This window comes from Dipodomys merriami, unplaced genomic scaffold, assembly GCF_024711535.1.
Source record: "Dipodomys merriami isolate MVZ:Mamm:240054 unplaced genomic scaffold, mDipMer1.0.p SCAF_42, whole genome shotgun sequence".
Lineage (NCBI taxonomy): Eukaryota > Metazoa > Chordata > Mammalia > Rodentia > Heteromyidae > Dipodomys > Dipodomys merriami.
The window spans coordinates 9,716,794-9,742,926 of NW_027205826.1; the positions used below are offsets into that span (position 1 = coordinate 9,716,794).

General features: G+C 53.8%; 1 protein-coding gene across 4 annotated transcripts; it reads right to left on the minus strand.

Moving 5' to 3' along the window:
* Positions 1–451: 451 nt before the first annotated feature.
* Cdc42ep4 (CDC42 effector protein 4) lies at positions 452–23,462 on the minus strand. Of its 4 annotated transcripts, none has more exons than XM_069993197.1 (2): positions 23,227–23,462; positions 452–3,692 (listed from the first exon to the last, which is right to left on the minus strand). In XM_069993197.1, the coding sequence occupies exon 2, from the start codon at positions 3,561–3,563 to the stop codon at positions 2,457–2,459; it is 1,107 nt and encodes a 368-aa protein (XP_069849298.1). In that variant the 5' UTR covers positions 3,564–3,692; positions 23,227–23,462; the 3' UTR covers positions 452–2,456. The 4 variants fall into 4 exon arrangements, with proteins under 4 accessions (XP_069849298.1, XP_069849296.1, XP_069849299.1 ...); XM_069993195.1 differs by lacking the exon at positions 23,227–23,462 and adding an exon at positions 22,718–22,862; XM_069993198.1 differs by lacking the exon at positions 23,227–23,462 and adding an exon at positions 21,705–21,735.
* Positions 23,463–26,133: the final 2,671 nt, after the last annotated feature.

Consider the following 26,133-nt stretch of genomic DNA (forward strand, 5'->3'; position numbering starts at 1 on the left):
GCCTTGTTTCCCAAGGCTCCAAACCAAAGCTTTGCTGCTCCCAGGAATAGTAGTGAACAGAGCAAAGGTTTGGGGTTTTTTTTGTTTGTTTTTGCATGTACCAAGATCTGAATTCAGAGCCTTACACTCTGGCTGGGCTTGCTTGTTCACAGCTGGTGCTCTACCACTTGAGCCATGCCTCCCATCAGCACCATGTCTGCAGCCCCGTTCTATAGGAGTGGCCGTGTCCTCACCTTATAATGCAGTCGGTGACCATGGCTCCCCCTCCTCACCAAGTGTCAGTAGCAGTGGAGACACCAGAGTCCCAGGTACTGGGCCTTGCCCTTCCAAGGGGGCTGAGGATGGTGCAGGAAAGCATGGCACACCTAAGAGATTTAAAGAGAGAAGCCAGATGGGGGGCTCCCCCCCCCCGCCCCTTCACACCCATAAAGGCAGAACACAAGACACCGCGTTTGCTAGAGGGCTTTTTAATAGTTCCTTGTTGCTTTAGCATGGAAAAAAAACAAACAAAGTTTACAGTCTCTGGAAGGGACTTTGAAGGGTCCCAAAGGTGGCTGGGTGGCGAGCGCCCCAGTCAGCAATTCTAGGTTCTAGGTTCCGGGATCAGCCTGTGTAGGAGCTAAGTGCACTGTCAGCCACAGGGGGACCTGGGTGGCCTGGGCGCCTGCTAGGGAGCCAGGTTAGTGTCTCAGAGTCGGGGCCCAGGCAGCTACCCTTAGCTGACTGGGCCTGTGTTTTGTTTGTTTGGCAGTACTGGGGCTTGAACTCAGGACCTTAAGCTTGCTAGGCTGGCAACTCTATCACTTGAGCCACCCCCACCCCCCCCAGCCAGCTGGGTTGCGTAGTTGTGTATCCTTTGTTCTCTCCAGCCTCCCACGGGCCATCCTAGTCTGGGAGGTGGGTCAGCCAGTTCCCAGGACAGAAAAATAATCCGCTGTCACCCCAGGGGCCCAAATCCCAGCCCTTAGCCTGAGCCCTGGGTAGAGTTACAGGAGCTGAGCAAAACTTGAATTTCAGAAAAACAACAAACAACTTTTTAACGTAAGAATGTTCCAGATAGCAAGCCAACTGGGTGGGTGTAATGGCCCAGACCTCTGAACAAAAGGCAGCACTTTGGGGAGGCTGAGACAGAAGGCCCTCCGGTGCCAAGCCAGTCTGGGCCAAGTATAGAGCCCTTGGTCTCAACAACCCCCCCCCCAAAGAAAAACCTAAACAAAACAAAAATATTGCAGGGGTCACAGTAACAGAAAAAGAAAAGATCCTTTGTTACCTGAAATTCAAATTAAACCCAGGCTTCTGGTGTGTGTGTGTGTGTGTGTGTGTGTGTCTGATTGTGTGTGTGTGTGTCTGATTGTGTGTGTGTGTGTGTGTGTGTGTGCGCGTGTGTGCGCTAAATCTGGCAACCCTTCCTTGGGGCACTGGTCTTAGCAGCAGTGGGGAGGGGCAGAGAAGAGGAAGGGTCTGCCACAGGGTGGGGGAGGAGAGGGACCTGGGAGTCCAGGCAGTGCCCTATCCCCGGCCCCCACCCTCCCTGTTCCCAGACTCTACAAAGGATCTATTAGGTTTTTAAACAATTAGAATTTTCCAGAATTTTTCTACACAGGCCTCGTTCAGCTAGGGAGGGGAACACAAAAACTGTGGGTACCCAGCCCTCATAGTTCGGGGGGCCATCACTAGACTTGAGTATACAAACAGTTACTGTGAATTTCCAAGAGGAGAGAGACTTAGTATAAAGGTTTCCTACGAGGACCCCCTTCTCCTGGTGGTGGATCTAATTAATGCTGTTGTGAACATTGCTCTAGTCAGATTTAAACACAGATAATAAAGAACAGACACACCCCCAGGGCAGTGCCCAGGATTGTGGTCTTGTTACCCTGGAAGGGCCCCTTCTCGAAAACCCAGGGACCTGGGAGCTGCCCCCCTCCTGTCCTCTCTCCTGGAAGGGGCGGGTGACATTTAGTGTTGACAGGGATCTTTAGGTCAAGGCCCAATCCCCAGGGGCAGCTGGTTTCCAGTGAGGCAGCTGGGGGTGGAGAAGGGAGGGGCTGGTGGCCTGTGACCACCTCTGCCCCCTGCTGCCCACACTTCCCTGGTGGGCACCATGGACTCTGGGAGAGAAAAGGAAGCCAAGGGTCCACAGCCCGGGTTGACATCTAGCATCCATTTGAGGCCAGGCCAGAGGAAGAGGCCAGAAGGAGGATTCTTGCTGGACCACAGGCACTGAAGGGTGGGCGTGGGGTGCCCCAAAGTCAGGCGACCAGTCAGCACCAATGCTATTCCCCCAAGCTCTCCTTGGGGCGAGGGGGGGAGGTCTCAGCCGGCACCCCTCATCCGCGAGGTCCACCCGTGGGAGGCCGAGGCTTTGTGGTCAAAGGGTCACACACTGGGGTGTGGAGGCAGGACTCGGGTACAGCCCGGAGCTGTGTGAAGGGGGGTGGGGGCTCCTTCCACGGGCCTCACACACGGATCTCGTCCTCTTCCTCCTCGTCCATGAAGGAGAACTCCTTGTCTGGCTGCCGCGGGGGCGCGGCCCGGGCCCTGTCCAGCCCCCGGAAGGCCGGGCTGCGCTCCTCCGGGACGCCCGAGGTGCCGCTGGACAGGGAGCTGCTGTCCTGCATGGTGTGGCTGCCCGCGCTGCGGGCCGAGCTGGGGCTGGGCGCCGCCGCTGCCCACCCCTCCTCCTCCTCCTCCAGGGCGGCGTGCGGGGGCAAGGCGGGCACGGAGGTGGCCAGATCGGGCGCGGCCTTGTCTTCCGGCCTCCCCAGGGGAGGGGCTGCCTCCCCCGCGGCGGGGATCAGGAGCGCGCCTCCGATGCCCCCGACGCCAAGGCCGGGCTCGTCCTCTTCGTCCCGGTAGCCGCCACCGCCCTGGGCGTCGGGGTCCCACTCGTCCTTGTCCATGACGCTCAGGATGTCGCCCAGCATGGAGGGCCCCAGGTCGATGTGGAAGGACATGATGGACTCGGCGTGCTTCAGCCCGTGGCTGGCCTTGGGCACGAAGGGCAGATCCGTCAGGTCCCCGAAGGCCTGCTCCTCCAGGACGGGGTCCGGGGCGGGGGGGCCCGCGGCCCCGTTCCGGCGGGCGCCCGCCTCCTCCCCGCCGGCCTCCTCGGCCTTCTTCACCGGGCTGGACGACAGGCTCTTGGGCAGCTTGCCGGAGCCCTTCTCCGCGGCCTCCTTCTCGTTGAGCTGGGGCAGGGACATGGCGTTCTTCACGAAGAGCGCCGAGTCCCGCAGGGAACCCAGCATGTCCCTCTGCTCCCGGTCCCCCCGGGTCACCGACTGGGACCGCTTGCTGCCCCGGAACTTCCGGGACAGGAGGCTGCGCTTGGATGAGGACGATGACGCGGCCGAGGCCTGATCGTCCAGAGACTCGCCGTCGTCGGGCTCCCCGGCCTTGCTGTTGAGGAACGAGGTGTCCCCGAAAGCATCCCCGGCCCGGCCCACGTGCATGGTGTGGCGGAAGTCACCCAGTGGCGCGCTGATCATCTCGGCGGTGAGGTCCACGCGCGACCGGCGTTTGGAGTGCACCGAGCTGGACACCAGCTGCTTGAGGATCGGCATGGTGCTGGGGCGGGGTGGGCCGCGGGGCGGGGCAGGTCTTATGCTCTCTGGCCGCAGGCGGACGACAGGGGTCAGATCGGTAGTCCCAGTCCAGTGGGTGGAAGGCGCGTCAACAGCGAGGTCATAGGGCTGCAGGCCGAGAGTGGGAGGCAAAGGGTTAACAGGGCTGGCTGGCATGGGGCCCGCGCCATCTGTCATGGGGTTGTCATTTAAAGCCAGCTCTCCTACCCCAATGCAATAATGCAAAACGGGGCCCATGATCCATTTCATAACTCTGCCTGCCCACTTACTATTTACCCACAGGCTCTCTGCAGGTGGAGGAGAGATGTTGCAAATCGGGGCTATAGAGTTCAATACCAGAGGCTTTCCCTGAAACCCTGAGGCAGAAAGAAATCTTCCTTCCAGAGGAAGCTTTTCCCCCTCCAGCCCCTCCCCAAATCAGGATGCTGATGAGGGCAAACAGCACCACATTGAAGGACATCAAGGTGCTCAAGGGATTCCCCAGTGGCCAGGCTGGAGACTTGCTGTAAATTCTTCCTGCTGTCTAATCTCCATCCCTGGGGAGTTGGCAGACACCATAGCCTGAGTCAGAAACCTACAGGGAGAATGGAATGCACAGGACAAGTCTCAGGAAACTAGCCGCTTGCCAGGGCCTCCACATAATGTGGGCAGCCTCTCTTTCTGAGTCAGAGTTGAGGTGGGGCGGTAGAGACCCACAGAACCAGCTCTCCAGCCTTTGCAGTCATAAATGAGGATCCTGCCTGTGTAGTCTTCCCTGTGGGGCCCCATACACAGGCTCCACCTCTCAGGGAGACCAAGCTTGGAGAACTCCTGCTACTTTTGTTAATCATGAGGTCTAGCCGAGCCGGTGGCTCAATGCCTGTAATCCTTGCTACTCAGGAGATCTGAGATCTGAGGATCACTGCTCAAACCCAGCCTGGGCAGGAAAATCCCTGAGACTCTTATCTCTAATGAACCACCAGAAAACTAGAAGTGGAGCTGTGGTTCAAAGTGGTAGAGCAAAAGAGCTCAGGGACAGTGCTCAGGCCTTGAGTTCAAGCCCCACGACTGACTGGAAAAAAAGAAAAAATGATGAGGGCTAGAGAGAAGCAGGGACTAGATCCTAAGTGATCTACTTCTCTGGGGTCTATAGGCTACTGGACTGGTCAGTATGCCAAAGGACAGCAGAGGGAGGAAAAGCCCAGTGGAATCCTGGGTACTACCTATACCCCCTGGCAAGGAAGGGCCAAGGTGAAATTCAAACCACCTCTTAACTTCTTTGCAGGGTGGAGAGAAGTGAGTTAAGGGGCAGTGCTGGGCCCCCAGTGCCAGCTGCTTCACAGGCCTGCTGGCAGCCCTGGTATCAGTGGCCCATCCCATTGTAAAGCCTAAACATTGGGGCCCAGCCTGGGCTGCTTCTACAGCCAACTGTCACCCAAAGGTGACACCCCACCCCACCCGGTCCCCCAACATTTGCCTAGCAGGTCTTCCTGCCTCCCCTTTTCTTCCACTATCAATTTTCATTCACTTTGAGAGAGAGAGAGAGAGAGAGAGAGAGAGAGAGAGAGAGAGAGAGAGAGAGAGAGAGAGAGAGAGTGTGTGTGTGTGTGTGTGTGTGTGTGTGTGTGTGTGTCTCTTATGGACTTTCCTGCCCAAACTGCTTCCTGAGTATCTGGGATTACAGGGGTGAGTCAACAGGTGCATGGTTTTTCTATCACTTCTTAGCTAAAAGGGGCCCACAGTGGCGCCCACTCCGAGCAAACTCCAGGCTCCTGCGATGGTTCTGGCCTCCTCGTCATCTCTCACTGCCCGCCTTCCTTGTGCTGGGATCCAATCCCTGAGCTTCTGCTCTGATCCCAACCAACCACCTTATTGCCACACCCCAAAGCACCTCCTACCTGTGCGTGCCCCCAGTACCCTCAGGTCCCCCTTCTATCTCTATCCCTGCTGGCTGGGATGTAATCTTCCCCCTGGGCTCTGAGCTTCCAGAGCCCTTCTGCCCTGTGTCCAGCAGCACGGGCCCCACATCTGTTCTTCAAACAACCCCTGAATCTCTAACCCCTCCCCTCTGCTGTCACTTGAACCCACAGCACAGCTCCTGGACTCTCTGTACTCCCTGATGCCTCCCCCACGCTCATTTCATGCCAAGTGCCACCTCCCCAGTCTGATGCCCCCCCCATCAAGCACCCCACTGTGACAGTCACACTGCCAGTCCTCCAGCAAGCACCAATAGCAGGACCTCGGGAGACAGGTGCCAGGACACAATGACAACCATCTCCCACCAGACCGGCAGAAAACCTCATGTGATCCCACTGTCCTCCTGGCCTCTACCCCCCCCCCCAAACCACCACCCCCATCCTCACCCCCATACCACCAGAGAATAGCAAAACTACAAACCTTCCCTACCTCCAACCAGACAGGAACAGCCTGACTACCACCCTTTTCCCTACCTCTAAATAATCAGATAAGAACAGCTCGATCACAACCCTCCTCCCCACCTCCAACGCCACAGGTGGTGAAACAGCCAGACTACCTCCCTCCTCCCCACTTCCAAACAAACAGAGAACAACAGCCTGACCACCACCCTTCTTCCCAAGGGCCAGGCAGCAAAGTCTTTTCATCTGTGTCACAGACCACTGAGCTGTCTTGTTAACAAGCAGCAGCATTCAAACAAGTGCACAGGGCTGTGTCCCAATGAAACTTCATCCAAAGAGAGCTTTTGAGGTGTGTGTGTGCTGTGCTGTGCTGTGCTGTGCTGGTGGCTCAGCCTTGTAATCCTAGAAACTCAGGAGACTGAGATCTGAAGATCGAGGTTCAAAGCCAGCCCAGGCAGGAAAGTCTGTGAGACTCTTATCTCCAAGTAACCGCTAGGAAACCAGAAGTGGTGCTGTGGCTCAAAGTGGTAGAGTGCTAGCCTTGAGAAGAGCTCAGGGAGGGCACCCAGGGCCTGAGTTCAAGCCCCAGGTCCAGAAAAAAAAAGAGGCCGGAGTCAGTCATGTCCTTGTAGCAGCTATGAGGCCAGCTCTGGCGCTGGGAAGGGTGCTGGACTCAGTGGCTGCCAGGGATGCAGTCACTAAGGTGTAGTACTCTCATCTTCAGTGGGAAAGCAGGTTCATTTTCACCTACATGGAAGCTGGACTCAGAGGGTTCCAACCCAAGGGCACAGCTCTGCCCAGCAACCACGGCCAATGGGTGCTTTTTCCCTCACAGCTGGCCAAGGGATCCAGAGAAGAAAGGACCCTGACTGCTGCGTCTAGAAAGTTCTGTGCCACCCTTACGTCTCTAACATAGTAAATTTGATGCTGGGGTGAAGATAGACAGGGTATTTGAGGACAGGAAGGTGTGTGTTGGGGAATCTTTGTTCCAGGAAGCGGTCAGAATTCTCTGGGGGTGGGGAGCTATGTCCCCCAGAAAGAGAGGCACTCAGGAGTTATAGCTTCAGGAGTGTCCCGAAGCACTGTGACTCAGATCTGAGGAAGTGGTAACAGCTAACACAGGCTGCCCAAGAGGACAAGTGGCCACTCCCCCCTCCCCCCCCCCCCCCCCCCGCAGAGCAAAGGAAGTGGATATGGATCTGTAGCTCGTGATTACCTAGCTCTCCTGGGCTTCTGGAGGACCTGCTTCCTCCTGTCTCAGCCCACTGACCACAGAACCTTCCCAAGGCAGAAGAGTAACAAGCTCCTCTTATAGGCCTGGTCTCAGCCTGTCACCACACTCCTTGATGGAGTGCATGGCTAGTGGTCACCCATCAGCGTGGACAGTGTCCAGACCAGCAGTCCCTCAATAGACAGACAGGATCAATCCACCCTATCAAATACTCAGGCAGTGGCCCAAGGCTGGAGCCAGATCTTAGCTCTCCTGTGCCCCCCGGCCCCGGCTGCTCATTCTGCGGCTGACCAATGGCTCACCCCAGCTTACTGAGTGAATATGCTTCAATGTCCACTGCCAAGGGCAGACACCCCTTCACCAACCCAGCCCTCACCTGGGTCCTGACGTCAGTGGCATGGGCAGTGAGGACTTTCAGAGCACCATGACTTGGACTGGCTAAAGGAGGTTTAGTCCGTTCATTTACTCTTCATTCACAGACTCATTGTAGACCCCCAGTATTTTTACCTAGCCAGCCCTTCTGTATCTGAAATCTACATCCACAGACTCAGCCAATCACTAGCCAGAAATCTTTGAGGGAAAAATCTGCATCTGTACTATATTGGATATGTACAGACTTTGCTTCTCTCTCTTTCTTACTGGTGGTAGGCTTGAACTCAGGGCCTGGGCACTGTCCCTGAGCTTTTCTACCCAAGGCTAGTGCTCTACCATTTGAGCCACAGTGCTACTTCTGGTTTTCTGATGGTTATTTGGAGATAAGAGTATCTCCGACTTCCCTGCCTAGGCTGGTTTTGAACCACTATCCTCAGATCTCAGCCTCCTGAGTAGCTAGGATTACAGCCACCCGAGTCCAGCTTTTTGTTTTCTTCTTACTGCAGATAACCATCATCTATCTATGACAATATACACAACACAAGTCCAGAGACACAGCACACAGGAGGAGGAACAAAGGTGTCTGTGAACACCGTGGCATTAAAGGGCTGGGAAGGTGGCTCAGTGGTAGAGTGCTTGCCTTGCAAGCATGAGGCCCTGGGTTCAATTCCTCAGCACTACATAAGCAGAAAAAGCCTGAAGTGGCACTGTGGCTCAAGTGGTAGAGTGCTAGCCTTGAGCTGAAGAGCTCAGGGACAGCCCAGAGTTCAAGCCCCACAACCGATAAAAAAAAAAGTTAATTTAAACACCGTGGCATTTAGTGTACAGGAGTTGTGTGTTTGGATTTGGGCATTTGAATGGCTCCGGAGCCAGGGCGGTGGTATGTCCTCCTTCCAGGACAGACATGTGTAGGTGAGTAAAGGCTGGGAGCATAAACTTGTAAAATAGCACAGAAATGGAGGGACAAAGGGTGAACAAACACATCAGCGGAACTCACTATGTTAAAATGAACTATACAACTAGTGAGTGGGGATGGGAGGGAAAAACTGGGAGAAAACAAGGGAAGGGGTGGGCTATGTTCAAAAAGAAAAGTACTCATTATCTGACCGATGTAACTATAACCCCTCTGTACATCCCCTTTATAATGACAATTAAAAATAAAATTAAAAAAAAAAGAAACCTGGTAAAATAAAACCATTCCTTGTAGCCTGGCGCTAGTGGCTCTTGGCTTTAATTCTAGATACTCAGGAGGCTGAAATCTGAGGATCCTGGTTAGAAGCCAGCCCAGACAAGACAAACCTTAGAGGGTGAGACCCTAAGCTCCAGCCCCAGCAAAAAAGAGTCCCTGACAGTTCTCAGTATCAAGGGAAACAGGATGATAAGAGCAAGCAGAAGTGGGAATGTTGGGGGAGCTCTCAGAGGCACTATGACTAGCTGTGTGTGATAAGAGACAGCCACATCAAGATCCAAGATGGGGGCAGGCAAAGCAACTGGCATGTGCAAAGGCCCCAGGGTAGGAAACAGGCCTGTGGAGTTTGAGGAATAGAATGAAAACTATGTAGCCTGGGGTCAGATCCCACAGGGGCTCTCCCTCCCTGTCAGAGCAGGGGAGGAACTGGGCCATTCTGGGTACATAAACCAGGCATAAGCAACATGTGACCCAATCTGGTGGAGGAATCCTCTAATGGGGGGAGGGGAAGCAGAGGTTTAGTCAGGAGGCTATGGCAGGAGTTTGAGATGGAGAGCATGAGGGTGTGCTCAAGGAGGAAAAAGATAATGGGGTCCACACCCAAGGCTTGTCTGCAGTTGGGTGAGAGCACTGATGGTGGGTGAGAGAAACAGGCAGGAAAAGGGAGTCCTTCTAGGCCTTCTTGGGGTGGCTTTAAGTCCCCAGCATCCTGCTGGCTATCGCCTGGTGTGTCACTGGCCTTTCTCACTGGGAACAGGCCAACATCCTACCAAAATGTACGGCCAGAGCTACATCTATCAGTGGGGAGAAAATCAGCAATAATGTGGCCATGCCCCTCCCATAGGAGGCCAGTGGCTCTGGCTTTTATCAGCCATGAAAACATCCAGGGCTTTCAGGAACACTCACCAGCTTTTAGCCAGCAAAGATAGGAAGGAGGTTCAGCCAGGCACTGGTGGTTTATGCCTAAAACTCTAGCTACTCAGGAGACTGAGATCAGAGGATCACAGTTCCAACCCAGCTGGGGCAGGAAAGTCAGTGACACCCTGCTCTCCAATAAATTACTCAGAAAAATCCAGAAGTGGTACTGTTGTTCAAGTGGTAGAGAGCTAGCCTCGAGCACAAGAAGACTCAGGGGCTAGGCGGCAGTGGCTCACGTCTGTAATCCAGCTACTCAAGAGGCTGAAATCTGAGGATTGCAGTTCAAAGCCAGCCTGGGCAGGAAAGCCCAGGAGACTCTTCTCTCCAATAAACCACTCAGAAACCAGAAGTGGTGCTGTGCTCAAGTGGCAGAGTGCTAACCTTGAGCTGAAGAGCTCAGGGACAGTGCCCAGGCTCGGAGTTCAAGTCCCATGACCAAAAAAAAAAAGGCTCATGGACAGCACCCAGGCCCAGAGTTCAAGTCCCAGGACTGACCAAAAAAGAAGAAGAAGAAGAAAAAAAAAGTCCAGTGAGGGTGACAAAGACCTTTCCATCCAGGAAAGGTGCAGGACCCGCACCGAGGACTTCGAGGTGACTTATTGACTTCAGTATAACCTTTAGCTGCTTCCGGCATATGCCCTGGCATTTTCAAAGTGTGATGTTTGTACAAGGAGTTTACAAGTGACTTAATATACTCGGTGCCTGAAGCACCCCAAGTACCAGAAATAAAAGCCCAGGATGAGACCATGAAACACTGTGATTATGACTCCCATACCAGCTGTGTGTCTGTGTCACAGATCTCTGGAAACTGCCTGGGTGTGGTGGGACCAGACTTTCAGAGATGGAAATGTGGAATTGAACGACTTGCCTTAAGGCATGGATTCAAGCCAGCGTTGGACACACTCTCCACTGCTAAAATAGAATAAAATGCATTTAAAAATAAAATAGAGGGATGGGAAGGTGGCTTAGTGGTAGAGTGCTGGCCTAGCATGCATGAGGCCTGGGTTCAATTCCTCAATACCACATACACAGAAAAAGCCAGAAGTGGCACTGTGGCTCAAAGTGGTAGAGTGCTAGCTTTGAGCAAAAGGAGCTTAAGGCTTTGAGTTCAGGCCCTAGGCCTGGAAAAAAAAAAAAGGTAAAAAAGAATAAAACCACTTATAGTGTAAACTATGCAGATGTGTATGCATTTGTATGCATGTCTAAATTATGTATATATGTGCATACATGTAAATGCAGTACACAATTCTTGCTTTTGTTTTTGATTTGAGACAAGGTCACGTTAGGTAGTCTAAACTGGCCTTGAACTCACAATCCTCCATCCTTGGCCTCCTGAGTGCTGGGATTACAGGCCTGTACTACATTTTTTATGTGTATATGCATGCTGGTCCAGGGCTTGAACTCAGGGCCTGGGCACTGCGCCCCTGAGCCTATTTGCTCAAAGCTAACACTCTACCACTTTTTGGTGATTAATTGTAGCGATAAGAATCTTAGGGAATTTCCTGTCCAGGCCGGCTTCAAACCTTGATCCTCATATCTCAGCCTGTGGAGTAGCTAGGATTACAGGCGTGAGCCAGCAGCAATAGGCTTCATTTTTCTGTTTTCCAAGAAAAATCAATACAAGTCAGCTCTCTCTGTGCATAGATTCCACATCCGTGGCCTCAGATGAGCTCAAATTCAAATCACTCAGCACAAAATTGCATCAGTGTGTAACACATGCGGACACCCCCTACACACCTGTCTAAACAATACAGCACAACTATTTACACAGCGCTTATACCAAGTAACCTAGCAATGCTTTGGCACACCAGAGGATGTTCGTAGGGTACATACAAGCGTCACGGTGTTTTACGTAAGGGACTTAAGAATCTGCACATTTTGGTGGGGGTGGGGGGGGAGGGCTGGGAGCAGACCAGCGGATACAAGGCCAGCTGTAAACAGTTCTGGAATGTTCTTTCTCCGGTGCCAGTGGATTTTTTTGCATACTTTTAGGGATTCTGAAATGCAGCCTCAAGCTCGGGCATCACTGGCTCACACCTGTAATCCTAGCCACTCAGGAGACTGAGATCTGAGGATCCCAGTTTGAAGTCAGCCTGGGCAGGAAAGTTCATGAGACTCATATTTCTAATTAACCTCCAAAAAGTTGCAAGTGGCTCAGGCAGTAGAGGGACAGCGTTGAGCAAAAAAGCTCAGGGACAGCATCCGAGTCCTGAGTTCAAGCCCCAGGACAGACACCTAAATAAATAAAGTAAAATGAAGCTCCAATACCTCAGATTAGCCAGCCTGGTCAGTTACTGAAAAGAAGAACCAAGGAGGAGGGACTGCCTCCCAGCAGGCAGGGAGAGAGTCGCAACACCCTGATCAGAACCTTAATGATCCTAGGATGGGGTGGGGATGGGTGGCGGTAGACACCCACAACCACAGCAGTTTTCCTCCAGCATCTGGAAAGGATTATCAGTTGCAGGGGAGGGGGAAGAAGCCCACACCCAAATCTTCACCAGACCCTACCCTTATGCACCACAGTGCCAGACAAGACAAAGAGTAAATCTTGGTAGTACAGATCTGGTTAAGAAATGCAGGGATGGGGCTGGGAAGGTGGCTCAGTTGTAGAGCGCTTGCCTTGCATGCATGAGGCCCTGGGTTCGATTCCTCAGCACCACATAAGCAGAAAAAAAAAAAAAAGCTGGAAGTGGCGCTGTGGCTCAAGTGGTAGAGTGCTAGCCTTGAGCTGAAGAGCTGAGGGACAGCACCCAGGCCCAGAGTTCAGGCCCCACGACCGGACCCAAAAACAAAAACAAAAACACAAAAAGAAATGTGGGAATGGGGAGGAGGGTGTGGGGCAGTGGTTCTGCAAACTTAACCGATTTCTCAGGCTATCATGCTAGCTGGGTAGTCTGGACCCTAGGGCTGTATATACCACTAAGAGCTGTTCATCAAACAGGGGACACACACACACACACACACACACACACACACACACACACACACACACACACACACACACACACACACACACACACACACACACACACACACACACACACACACACACACACACACACACACACACACACACGGCAGGTTAATATACAGCGCTTGCAATGTCACACAAATGGGCTGCCATGTATAACGACTGAACTCGCCAAGAAACCAAGAAGTTATATGAGGCTCTTGAGGAAAATTGGCTTTGAGAAAAAGTTCTCTTTAATGTGGTAAGGGTGTTTTAATAATAATAAACCCCTAAGCCTCTGAGGCTTAAGGAAAAGACTTTAATTTCAAAACCAGCTCAAAACTCTCCACTTCTCAACAGCTGTCATGAAATACAAGATGCCAAGGGGAGCGGGGAGGACTATGAATGGTACCCCAGCCATTCAGATGCCACCACTTCACACCCCTTCCCTCACCCTCCTGCCTCCTCACAAGTGACCCCCCATTCTGGATGTGTTTATTAGGTCCTTGTTCTGTTTTGTCTGATGTCAGGGAACACAGAGACTGAAGATCCTCCTGCCCACCAGAGAAGTCACTCAACAGCTGCTTCCTGGTACTTGAACCCCCTTAGCTCCCTACCTCCCACCCCACCGGAGGCTGGCCTCTGTCCAGTGACACCGGAGCTCCCTCCAAGCTAGAGGCCAGCCTCCTACAAGACTGCGGGGTCCTGTCTGATATCCAGGGCAGGTGAGGGCTGGGCTTCTTGCCATTCCTACCTTCGGCAGCTCAGGTGGGGGTACTCAAGGACAATGAGCACTCTACTAGTCAACACTTCCCCTGTGACCTGGGGCTTGTTGCCTGCCTGCCTGCTGGCTAGGGGGTAACAAATGTTATGCTCAAAGCAAGCGTGCCAAGGTGCAGGTCATAACTGCCCTCATTTTATAGAAAGGGAAACTGAGGCTCAGGAAGGGGAAATCTAACCCCCCCCCACACACCTCCAGTGATGGGAGGCCATTTCTGGCACACTTTGGAGAGCCTGGTTTTCTGCCTGGCCCATACAGATGTCCACAGCTGAGAACGGAGGCTGTTTGTGCATTTATTTACTTACTTACACTTTATATGTTTTTGCTCATACTGGGGCTTGAACTCAGGACCTGGCGCTGCACTGTTCCTTAGCTTTTTTTTTTTTTGCTCAAGACTGGTGCTCTACCTCTTGAGTCACAGCCCCATTGCTGGCTTTTTGGTGGTTAACTGGAGATAAGAGTTTCCTGCTGGGGTTTGTGAACCATGATCCTCGGGTCTCTGCTAGGATCACAGTGTGAGCCACTGGCACCCAGCTTGAGGCTGTTTATTGAAGACCCTCAGAACCAAGCTGCCCTGGGTGGACTCCGCCCTTAGAGGTCTGCCAGTGTTCGAGTCCTCCGTGGGAGGACTGTGAGGAAGAGGGATCTGCCCGAAAGAAGACAGGGTCTCTCCAGCCATCGCTCTGCATAGGCACAGCTTTCCACATTTCTCAGATCCCATCTGTTTGCCCAAGGCCAGGCCTTGACCCAACCCTGTTCTGAAATCCATGGGCAGGAGGAGTGATGGTGGTGGTAACTTCCTCCTCCCTCCCTGCAGGCCAGTCAACCCACGCCAGCCCCTGCCAGCCACCCAGCCATCAGGCATGACCCAGGTCCTAGAGATAACCATCCTCTCCCTGCTCTGGCCAGGCCCCAGATGTCACTCTGCACTTGATATGCTCCAAGACAAGGCGGGGTGCTCAGCCATCCATGCTTGGCTAGGGAGAAAGCAACTGTCCACACCATGTCCGTCAAGTCTCCTAATGTATTTGACTGTCAGCTTGAGGCTGTACTGCCTTACATACTGATGGACCTCACGATTGACTCTTTGGGGCCCTGTGAATAGACGGGCACATTATCTACAACTTAGAACCATCCCCTCCTCAGATCCTCCTCCTGTTACATTGCTACAATTGTCAACATAATATTCAGTGGCTACTCTCAGGAAACAGCTCTGTTCCTGGCAATCAGTAATTTTTTTTTTTCTTTTCTGTCTTGAGATACTAGGGTTTAAACTCAGGGTATCATATTTGCTATGTAGGTGTTCTACTGCTCAGCCACACGTCTACTCTCTTTTTGCACTGATCATTTTGAGATGAGGACTCAACTTTTGCCAGGGCCCATGCCTGGATCTTGATTTTTCTATTCACGCTTCCCATAGTAGCTGGGATGAGAGGTCTGTGATACCATGTTCAACTGCTAAAATTGAGGCCCGGCCAACTTGTTTTGGCCTGGATTGACCTGGAACTTTGATCTTTCCCATCCCAGCCTTTCATGTAGCTTGGAATGATAGCAATGAAACACCATGACCAGGTATGGGTCGAGAAGGGGTCTCATGAACTTTCTGCCTAGGCTAGCCTCCAAATGACGTTCTCCCAATCTTAGCCTCCTGACTTTTCTCTCTCTCCCTAAGCTCGGTGCAAGGGGCTCATGCTTGCAATCCCAGCTACTTAGGAAGCTCAGATCTAAGGATTCCCAGTTCAAAGTCAGCCTGGGCACGAATGTCTGTAAGACTTATGTCCAATTAACCACCAAAATGCCAGAAGTGGAACTGTGGCTCAAGTGGCAACACTCTAGCCTTGAGCACAAAAGCTCAAGGATAGTGCCCAGGCCCTGAGTTCAAGCCCCAGGACTCCACTGCTCTGCTGTTCCCCGCCCCCCTCCTCAAAAAACCCCCAAGTACTTGAAATGTAATTATTGTGACTTGCAAACTGAATTTTTCAGTTTATTTAATTTTAATTATCTTAAATTGGAAGTGCATGCTTGGGGCATTTATGGAAAAATTTAAGTACAGTCCATGTGAATCTGTTTTCAATGGTAAATTCGGTGAAACCCAAGTACTGATCAAGTATTGATGAAGTTTAGCATCCAAATTGAAATGTCCTACCCATATAAATAAGTATTGGTTTTTGAAGTCAGCAATAAAAAAAAACCATGTTTTTCTTTTATGCTTCCTTTGGCAGTACTGGGGTTTGAACTCAGGGCCTTAATCTTGCTAGGCAGCTACCTTTAACCTAAGTTGACCTGGGTGGGACTGCAATTCTTCTACCTCTGCTTCCCAAGTAGCTAGGATTACAGGGATATGGTGCTATACCTATTAATTTTTTTAATGATTTTTTTTAAGTGATAGATATTTTGGAGCCTTTACCAGTGGCTCATACCATAATGCTAGCTACTTAGGAGGTTGAGATCTGAGAAACACAGTTTGAAGGCAGCTCAAGCAGAAAAGTCTGTGAGATACTTATTCTTATTTCCAATTAACAGCAAAAAGCCAGAAGTGGAGCTGTGGCTCAAAGGGTAGAATGCCAGACTTGAGTGAAAAATCTAAGGGACAGTGCCCAGGCCCTGAGTTCAAGCTTCAGTACTAGCGCATATACAGAGGGAAGAAAAGAGGGAAGAGGATGAAAAGGAGAGAATATTTTAGGTATGCTGGCTTTAAAAAATTTTCAGCCGGATACTGGTGGCTCACGCTTATAATCCTAGCTACTCAAGAGGCTGAGTTGCAGACAGCCCAAGCAAGAAACTCCAGGAGACTCTTTATCTCCAATTAACCACCAGAAAACCAGAAGTGGCGCTGTGGCTCAAGTGGTAGAGCACTTGCCTTGAGCTGAAAAACTGAGGGACAGTGCTCAGGCCCGAGTTCAAACCCCACAACCGACCAAAACAAAACAAAACAAAAAACAACAAAACAACAAAACCTAGAAGTGGAGCTGTGGCTCAAAGTGGTCCAGCCTTGTGCACCTAGGCCTAGAGTTCAAGTACCAGGACCAACAAAACGAAACAGGACCAACAAAAGTGGCTAAAAAATTACAAGCATGGAAGTTACAAGCATGAAAAGCTTTCTGTTTTGGGTGGGGTGCGGTGGGGAATGCTAGGGATCAAAGCCAGAACCTCACACATGGAGCGTGCTCTACCACCGTGTTACACCCCAGGCTCCCAGTTTCCCCTCCTGACCCCAAGTCCTGTCCTTGGGCTATTTCCATTGACAGACATGCTCACTATGGATCTATTACAGTCATTCCCCACCATCCTGAGTCTACAATCCTCACCGTCTGCAAGAAAATGATGCCAATAACTCAGCGGGGCTTTGTGGGAACACACTACAGCTTGGATAATTCACCCTTTACTTTCCGGGAAGAGAGAGGGGAGAGTCCAGGCTAGGGAAAGCACCGACCTGTAATCAGAGAGCTGGGAAATGATGTATGCTCTGTGGGTTGTGACAGTGTCCAGCCACCAGCACAGTCCCTGCATGAGGCAGTAACTCCCCTGGCCGTGGGTCATGGAGGAGGTAGGAGGAAGAACTAGCATTTACCGAGCCTTGGCTCAGCCTAGCATGTACCAGATGGTCTGTTTTCATTCAACTGGTAATCAAAACCTGGTCCTAAGCATTTGAAAGGCTGTATTTCACCAGATGCTGGTGACTCAGGCAGAGATCTGAGACTCATGGTTCGAAGCCAGCCCGGGTTGACAAATCAGACTCATATCTCCAACCTACCAGCAAAAATCTAGAAGTGGAACTGTGGCTCCAGCGGTAGAGTGCCAACCTTGAGCAAAAAGCCTCGGGACAGTGCCCAGGCCTTGAGTTCAAGTCTCAGTACTGGCATAAAAATAAAAGAAAAATTTAAAAAAACCAAGATCTCCCTGGTCTCAGCATCCATTCCTCCCTCCTCATCCCTCCAGAGGAAATACAGATTAATCTAGACACAGAACACAGCTGCCTCCCCTGGGAGAGCCATCCGGTCAGGAACCCTTGCCTAGAAGCTCCTTCCTCTTTGTCCTGCGTTCATCTCTATCTCCATTCCAGAACCATCTGAAGGAAGGAAGCAACGGGGAGAAGAAAGCTTCCCTCACCCACCACCTGGGAATGTGCACAGCCCAGAAAGGAAGAGAAAGGAGCCGGGGTCTGGGAGGGACCGGAAGCAACACCCAACCAAAGGAGTCAAGAGGACCCAGTAACTCTAGGACATCCGGAAACTTTGTTTACAGGGTCCTTCCTGGAAACGTGTGCTTCTCGGAGCATGCCACAGCCACCAGCAGGAAACAGAGGAAAGGTGCCGCCTGGCTGTGGGCCAGATTGTCCCCTTGCAGGACAGGTTGCCCTGGGCTGGACAGCCAGGCTCCTTGGCTGGTCTCAGAAGGAAGCCGCTGTACTTGTAACCAGATCCGTCAGGCCGGTTTGGTTTCACTTTGCTTCTCTTAGGAACCAGCACCCAGCCTGGAAGAGGAGGATCTAGGATAACTCCAGGGTTTCCAGAGGGAGTCTGGGAGTGGGAGGACTGGCTCCTTCCCCAGGGGAAAGATCTTCCATCCTGACGCGGTAGGAGCTTAAGTGTCAGAGGCAGGACCCCCAGGTGACAAGCTAGCTGGCTTGCAGCACTAGCCTACATTACTTCAGCCTCGGTTTCCTCAAAGCTTTCAAAGCAACTGATAATCTAGAAGGATTAAGTAAACCAACAGGTATGAAGCCCTACACAGGCAGAAGTGTCCACCGCCTGTGTGCTATATACCCTCATGCTGGGACTCTGGGCAAGCAGGTGTGGAGATTTCAAGCATAAACACCCAGAGTCACTACGGCTACTGTCACTCTGCTAAGCTCTAACAGGATCCATCACAGTGAATGAGCATGGCATGGCCCTGAGCGCGCACGCGCGCACACACACACACACACACACACACACACACACACACACACACACACACACACACACACACACACACACACACACACACACACACACACACACACACACACACACACACACACACACACACACACACACACACTCCCCTAATCCCAAAGATTCCAGAGTAGAATGTGGTCTAAGTCCTTTCCAAGTCCTAGGGGTCCCAGGACCTCCAAACCATGCAAGCCCAGGTAGAGTCCATTTTCTCTTCCACCAGCCCTGGACTTGCTTCTTCCCCTGGCCTCCCTTTGTGCAGGTACCACCTGGGCTTGAACTCCAGGATCTACCGCTTGAGTCACACCTCCACTTCTGGCCTTTGGGTAGTTAATTGGAGATGAGTCTTAGTCTCCTGCCTGGGGCTGGCTTCAAACAACCACCCTCACATCTCAGCCTCCAGAGTAGCGAGGATTAGGAGTGTGAGTCACCAGGCAAGTTTCTCCAGTGCTCTTTACCCTTTGACCCTGATGCAGGAGGGAAAAGCCTGGCCTCTAAGCAGGCAGGACTTAAGCTCCTATAGATTCTGTTTGATAAGAGAAGATAAAGGTAAAGAGATAACTCAGGAATCTGAGAGACCCAGGGTGCTCCCCTCCCCCTTACAAAGCACTCAATTTCAGTGACTCCTCTGCATCTACAGAGTTGGTCCAGAGAGGACTCTACTCAGGGCACCCCAGGCTGCTAAGCACCTTTGGACTCTCTTAAGCTCTACCCTCATTGGAGGGAGTTGTCAACTTCCCTATGGAGGTTTGGGTGCTCCAGAGCCAGAGGCAAGCAACACAGTCAGGAAAGGAGAGGGTTACAGGAGCAGAGCCTGAGGCAGAAGCCTGAAGGGCAGAGGAGGAGGCTGCTCGGGGAAGAGAAGCTGGCTTCCTTGTCACAAGTGGGACATTTTGCACCTCGCTCCAGACTAAATCCAGTTACTGCAGGACAGCCATGAAGAGAGAAGGCAGAGACCACAGGGAGCTGGAGGCCACTCCTGCTGGCCTCATGGGTCACCCCAGTGGCTGAGCCCCAGGATGACCAAGAGTCACTCTGGCTCAAGACTGTGGCCTTGCAGACACCCTGAGCCCTGACATAAATGAGCAAGGAAGAAACATCAGGTGTATACATTCACCATACCCCCCAAACCATTCTCACTTGAGGCCCAAAACGGAGCTCATTCTTCAAGCTGGCAAGCAGAGTCCTGTTCCAAGCAAAGGAAGGCTCTAGATGCCAATGCTGCCACTCTGGCATGGGGCCGGAGCAACATGCTGGCAGTGCGGGGGGGCGAGGGGGGGACTCTAATGACTGCCAGCTGGCAAGAAGCCCAAGAGTCCTCCAGGAGGTGGCTGTAAGCTGGGGCTCAGGGGCATGTAGGAAGCAAGTGGCTGTATTTCCTCCACAGTGGACAGGGCACACAGGCCTAAGCACAGCCAGCTCTCCAGTCCCTTCCAGAACCACTGTCCAAGTCCCTCTCAAAGAAGGAGGACCCCAGCCTTCTAAGGCGCACTCTGGAGGTTACCTGCTGCGGTTAGTGATCTCGATCCTCTGCTGGATTACTTCATGGAGTCCCCTCCCGGCTCCAGGATTTGACCCTTTTTCCCAAAGCCGAGGGAAAGCTTCCAGTACACAGGGCAGAAGACCTAAGTGTGGCTCAGGTCAGCTCTCTGGGTTCCCAGGGTGTGATTGCTCAACCCTGGCTCTCCACCCCAGCCTTATCAACAGCATCAGCCTGTTGTCCTGTTGTTCACCCCCCCCCCCCCACCACCAAGGGCCACACTCCCCCTCCCCCACTGAGACTAGCGCCTCCAAGGCTCCTCAACAGGATTCCAGTTCCTGCTCTACTGCCATCCAGGATGCTAGCTTCAGACCCTTCCAAACTCCCATCCAGGGCCAAGTTGGTTGGGGACAGAGATAAAGGGAAAGGTTAGCATCGTCCAACTTGCCTGCCCCAGCTGGGCACAGCCAGTCCCGGCAGTGGAGATCAATCAGCCACTCCAAAGGGGAAGGCACCCAACCCCCTGAACCCGAGCCCAATCCAAGGCTCTTTCTCTCTGACTTGGAACAGAAGAATCTAGGATTCTGCTCCCAGATTAACACTGATCAGTTCACCTCTGGCTTCCTAGCTAGATAACTCTCGAGCTTCCTGGTTCCAGGCCTGGCCTGTCAGTCCCAAGAGGCAAGAGATGCAGGCTGGGTGTACAACAGGCTAGGACAGGCACTGGGGGATGCAGGGAGGACATTGTGGGGGAGAGGCAGAAATAGAAGAAATGCTCAAAGAGTGTGAGCAGTAAGACCTGAGCACCAACCCTGTGAACCCCAGAAGATACTCGCCGTTGAGACATCTCAAATCTCCACTTTCTCACAGCAAGCTCACAGATCACCAGGACCCCTGGGAAGACTCCCTCCTGATCGCCAGGGTTTCTCCTAGTAGGCAGTAGCTACTACCTGAAGGGAGGGGCCAAGTCCAAGTTCAGAGATAAACCACAGTAATCGGTCACGTGGGTGAAGGACGGAGGGCTATTCACAAGGTACCCACTCTCGGCAGAGTCCCAGATATCCAGCAGGGATGGCACCTCACAAGACCCTAGTGGGAGCTCCAAATAGCCTTGGGGGGAGGGGTGTCCCTCACACGCTCCTGGGGGCTGGCAGAGGGTCTGGCTCTGCTCCAACACACCCCTATTCTGGGAGAGAGCCTCAGCTCAGCTCCCCTTTCCTTTGTGCCCTGTTCTTTGTTCTCTTAAAATTCAGCCCATCCTGCTGGTGGTCCCCTCCTCCAGCCCTGCCTCAGAAAGAGGGCGGGAGCTGCCGTTGAGTTATTACAAACGCAGACTGCAGGGAAGTTGTAAGACAGAGAGGCACCTACACAGGCCCCTCGGGTGTTTTCACTTGGGGTGTGTGTGTGTGTGTGTGTCGGGGTGTGTGTGTGTGTGTGTGTGTGTGTGTGTGTGTGTGTGTAGGGGCTTTCTCTGGTCCAGATGGCTGCTGGAGGGGGGGGGATGTTAAGGATGGGGACATTCTCCATGTAGTTCCCCAACCCCTTCTAGAGAGGGCAAGGGGGCTCCCCAGTCAAGCCACCCCCAAGGACTCTCCTCTTTACTCAGTGGCGGCTGTGGACCCACCTGGGGCCATGGGAGCTGGTCAGATTTCTAGAGGTCTGTATGGGGGGAGGGGGGGTGAAGGAGGTAGGACACAAGTTCCCAGACGTGGAGAAAAGACAGCATTGTATCCACTCCCCGCTTCATTTTCCCAGGGAGAAAAAGAAAAGAAAACTTCCAAAACCCAGGCCGCCGTATGGCACTGGGCAAACACAAGAACCTGGTTTGAGTTAGCAGCGAGCACCTCCTTCCCCCCCCCCCCCCCCTTAACTCTTCTCCCAGGAAGCCTTCCAGGCCCAGGCACTCACCCGCAGCGACCAGGATCCCCTCCCCAGCAGGCAGGGCAGCTCCTGGGGTTCCCACCCCGGGTAAAGGGGGCAAGGCCGAACCAACGGGGGGGGGGGCGCCGCGGGGGGCGGGGGAGGGAGGAGCCGGGGCCCACGATCCCAGCGCCCAGGTCGCCAGCCCGGTGGTTCAATCATTAACCGGTCGTTCCCGGGCCAGCGACCCCGCCGCGCGTGCGGGGCTCCGGGCATGCCCTCCAGGACCCCGGTGCGGGGCAAAGCCATCAGCGGTCTCCCCAGCTCCAAGGGGTGGGGTGGGGGGGATCTCCAGCTCCGCGGAGCCGCGCCTCGACGCGAGGAGTCTGGGCCTCGGCCTCCGCGTCTTCCCCGGGAGGCGGGCGGGGAGGCCCAAGGGGGGGGGATACTCTTCCGGTCCCCAAGGCGCCTTTCCCTTCTTTCCCCCCGGGCCGGCCGGCCGGTGACCCCGGGCGGCGGGTGCTGCAGGGCGGGTACCGAGCGAGAGTACCCGCTCCCGCCGCCACAGGCGAACCATTCGACTCTTATTCCCGAAAACTCCGCGCGCACGCCCCTCGGGAGGCCGCCCACAGCCGCTCACACCCCATTCCTGGGCTGGGGGTGGGGGGACCGTCAAAACCTGCACCCTACTCCGGGCCACACGGCGCCCGCGGCCAGCCCGGGGGATCCCAGGCTGGGGAACGGAAATCGATTCCCGGCGACTCTGCGCCCGGGTGGCCGCCACCCTCTTTTTTCTGGGACACGGTGTGTGGCTCCGGATCCCGGGTACCCGAGGTGCCCCCCCCCTCCAGGCGTCCCCGGTCCCCGTTTCCTCCCAGAGAAGCACTGGGAGACGGGGCGCCCCAGGGTGTGGGGGGGTGCCTCTGCGCCCTACTCCTCGGCCCGCTGCCCCCCTCACCCCCATCCTCGGCTCTTTGAATCCGATCCAGGGGGTCTCGAGCGCGCCCCCTCCTCCCCGGCCTCACGCGTCTTTACGCGCGGCAGCGGCGGCCGGCGCCTACCTGGGTCCCCGGCTCCCCGAGCGCGCGGCGGGCGCGGCGGCGCGCTCCCCTCGGTGGGCTTGGCGGGGCCGGCCGCCCATGTCAGCGCCCGCGTTTGTTTCCCTCCCGCTCTCGGTCTCCGGGTTCGGGGTGCCGCCTGGACACGCCCCTTCCCGGCCCGGCCCCGCCCCCTGCCCCCCCTCCCCCGTGCGGATGTCACGCCGCCGCCGCCGCAGCCAATGGTGGCCACGAACTCCGGCCCGGCCCGCTCGGCCTGCGGCGTTCAAATCTGACACTCTGGGAGCTCGGTGCGGGGCCGCTAGGGCGGGACAGGCTTCCGGACGCCTGCCCCACCCCCTTCCCTGAGCCCCGAGTCGCGAACCCTCGGTGTGAGGGGCTCCCCAGAGCCCGGGGCGCGAGCCTCCTTCCGCGTCGCCGTCCCCATTTTGAACAATGACACCAAACCCCAGCCCAGGTGGCGTTTCTCGCTCCCGCTCCGCCCCACACCCCCGGCAGGACCAGCCACCCACCTCCACGCCTCACGATCGGCCACACGTGGCGTGGATTCCGTCCCGAATTCTTACTGGAAATTGAGGGGTTTGGGAGAGCCTGCCAGTCCAGAGGCCAGGCGAGGGACAGGGCGTGGGGAGGGTTTGGGGAGGGCGATCCGTCTTCCATCGCCCTGCACACCCAAGTCTTTGTCCAAAGTACCCTCTGGGGCTACGATTTGCTTAAGTGAACGCCAGGAGCAATTAAATCCAGAGTCCCACCGCCTGGTCCAACGGGAAGCAGGAAATTTGGGCTCTCTTTTTTGGAGGAAACCATTCCCAGCGGTGATTGATCCGAGCCAAACTAATAAATATTCAGCAAAAGGAAAGTGGAACCCGCGCAGTGAAAGTTCTTTGGCCGTTAGCGGCTCTAAGGAAGTGGGAGGGTGGAGACGGCCGAGGTTCCAGCCTCCCCCCCCCCCCCCACCGCGAGGCCTCAGGGTCCCACAGCCAGGCCCCTCCTCTTCAGCTTCCTCTGAAAGCCCTCAGGACTCCACTTCCCCCTTTCCCTCGGCCCCCAGTGCCGTAATGGTGCAGCCACTCCCTGCTACAGTGGAAATCAAATCCAAAATGAGGACTTGGTGCTGGGAAGAGGGCTAGCTCCGTGCTAGAGCACTTGCTTAGCATGCCTGAAGCCTTGGGTTCAAGTCCCACCACCACCAATACAAAGACTATCAAAACTCTACATGAGGACTGGAAATGGAGCCATTTCGGAGCCAGAAACGATAGGTTTCCGGCCGGACTTCACTCTCCCTCCCCATTCACCCCCCTCCGTATTCAGGCTCTTTTCTGGGTGCTAGCAGCCTGGGTGGTTTCTTCCTCTCCTGGCTCACTGGGAGGGGGTCCAGATGCACCAGATACTAGGTGTAAAAGGGTTTTGTGGGCATCTGGAAAATGGAATAGGTTGTTCTTGTGACCGGGAGAGGAATAGTGTGGGTTGGAGATGATTGGATTCACCTTTGACTTAAAATTCCAACATTAGAGTTAAAAGCCTAAAGAAAGCACCAGGTGGCCCAATTACATTTTTTGATTCTTTAGCCACCAACCTGGGGCTTTACCTCAGGCTATTTTAGATTTGTTTCACTCAAGGCTGGCACTCTACCACTCGAGCCACAGCTCCACTTCCATCTTTTTGCTGGTTAACTAGAGATATGAATGGATTTGTCTATTGGGGCTGGCTTGGAACCTCAATCTCAGATGTCAGCCTCCTGAGTAGCAAGGAATATAGGCGGGTGTCTGGCTAGTTTTTGCAGCATCCAATTAGCCTCTTGGTTCTTTAGCTATTGGTGATTTTGTTCCTCCCCAGCCCCTCCAAGGGGAAGAGAGCACTGAGTCCTCTCCTCATCGCAGGGGACCAACCGTCTTTTCCCTCCAGGTGATATAGGGGAGTGACTCTTGTCCCCAGGTCTCTCTGCAATCTGGCCCGGTGCTCAGCTTTGCCCCGAAGCAGATGGCTGGCTCCCAGGTAGGCCTTCTCGAGCTTTTAGCTGAGGTTGTTTTCCTTTCCTCTGTAGTCTTGGGTTTGGTCTTTCACTTTAGATTTTTATCAATTAAGCCTTTTCCCTCCCTCCCTCCCCACACCAAGTCTTCAAAGTCCTTTGTAATTCCTTAGCCCCTCATTCAAATTCAAGCACCTTTCACTAATATTTAACTTTAGCTGGGGTTGACCTTTAGGGTCACGGACAATCAAGCCAGGACCTCCTTGTAGAATGGAAACTTGGCTGTCCAAGGGTGGAGTACTTGCTGTTGTCTTTTGGACTCCTGGAACTAAAGGGGATGGGGCTTCACTAAAAGAGAGTTCATTTCCCCTGCTCTTGATGGGCTTGGCTCCAAAGTTTTCCTGCCACGTGGGATGGATAATCAGAGGAAATTAACCAGGTGAAGAACTGGAAGCTTGAATACCTACCTGAAATTTTCTGGTGAGCTCTAAGCTCCAAACTGTGGGGAAGGATTTGAGGTCTTAAGTGCACCCTTGATATAACCTGACCTATAATCCTTTAGGCCTGGGTGTGTCTCTACCTGTCACGTTGCTGCTGGGGCCTGCCTTTGGGACCTGGGCATGCATAATCCATGCAGTTTTGTGGGCCAACTTCCCCCCTTCCCTGACTAATTCCCAGTGTTTGTTAAGAACAGAATTTTAGTTCATGTTATTTTACCCAGTTCTAAGTGGGTTGACTAATTCCATTTCCTTACAGACATTTACTAGTCATTTTACTAGTGTTTGCCAGAATGTATGGCTCTGGGCAGATCGTATTCTCCCCCACCCTTATTATTATTATTTTTCTAGTGGGGATCTAACCCCAGCCCAGCAGGTGCTAGTTAAGGGGCTGGGCCACAAGGCTCCACCCACTGGTCCTTAGTTCACATTTTGCTAAAGCCTGATTTCTAAGGCCCCTTCCCGTGAGAACCCTATGTCTTAATGTCTTTATCCTGAACCCCCTCCCCTACATGAGACAGAGACGGTTGTGGAACGGATATCTCAAAATGTCACCAGGGCCCCAAATCGGTAGTTTGGGGGTGGAGCTTGGTGACCCAAGTCTGGAACCCTAAATTGGGGCCTCGCCCAGTGCTGACTCATTTCTTGCCTCAGGGCCAAGGGCTTTTACTCCTTAGGTTCCCTATTCTGGGGAACTACCTGGAGTCCTTCCACCAGGGCTGGGCCAATCTCTGCTGAGCTCCTAGAGAGCTCCTGGGGCTCCTAGTAAGGCCTGCTCCCTTTTGGGGGTGGAGGGGATGAGGAGGGAGGGGAGCACCCTATCTGGGAGGCTTTTGCCCTAGCCTCTAAGTCCAGGAGTCCCACCCTCTGAGGGAGACCAGACCAAACAGGGCTGTAGGGGCCAGGGCACCTGAAGAGCAAGGCAGCAGATGTCCCTGGGGCTCCTTGGGGAC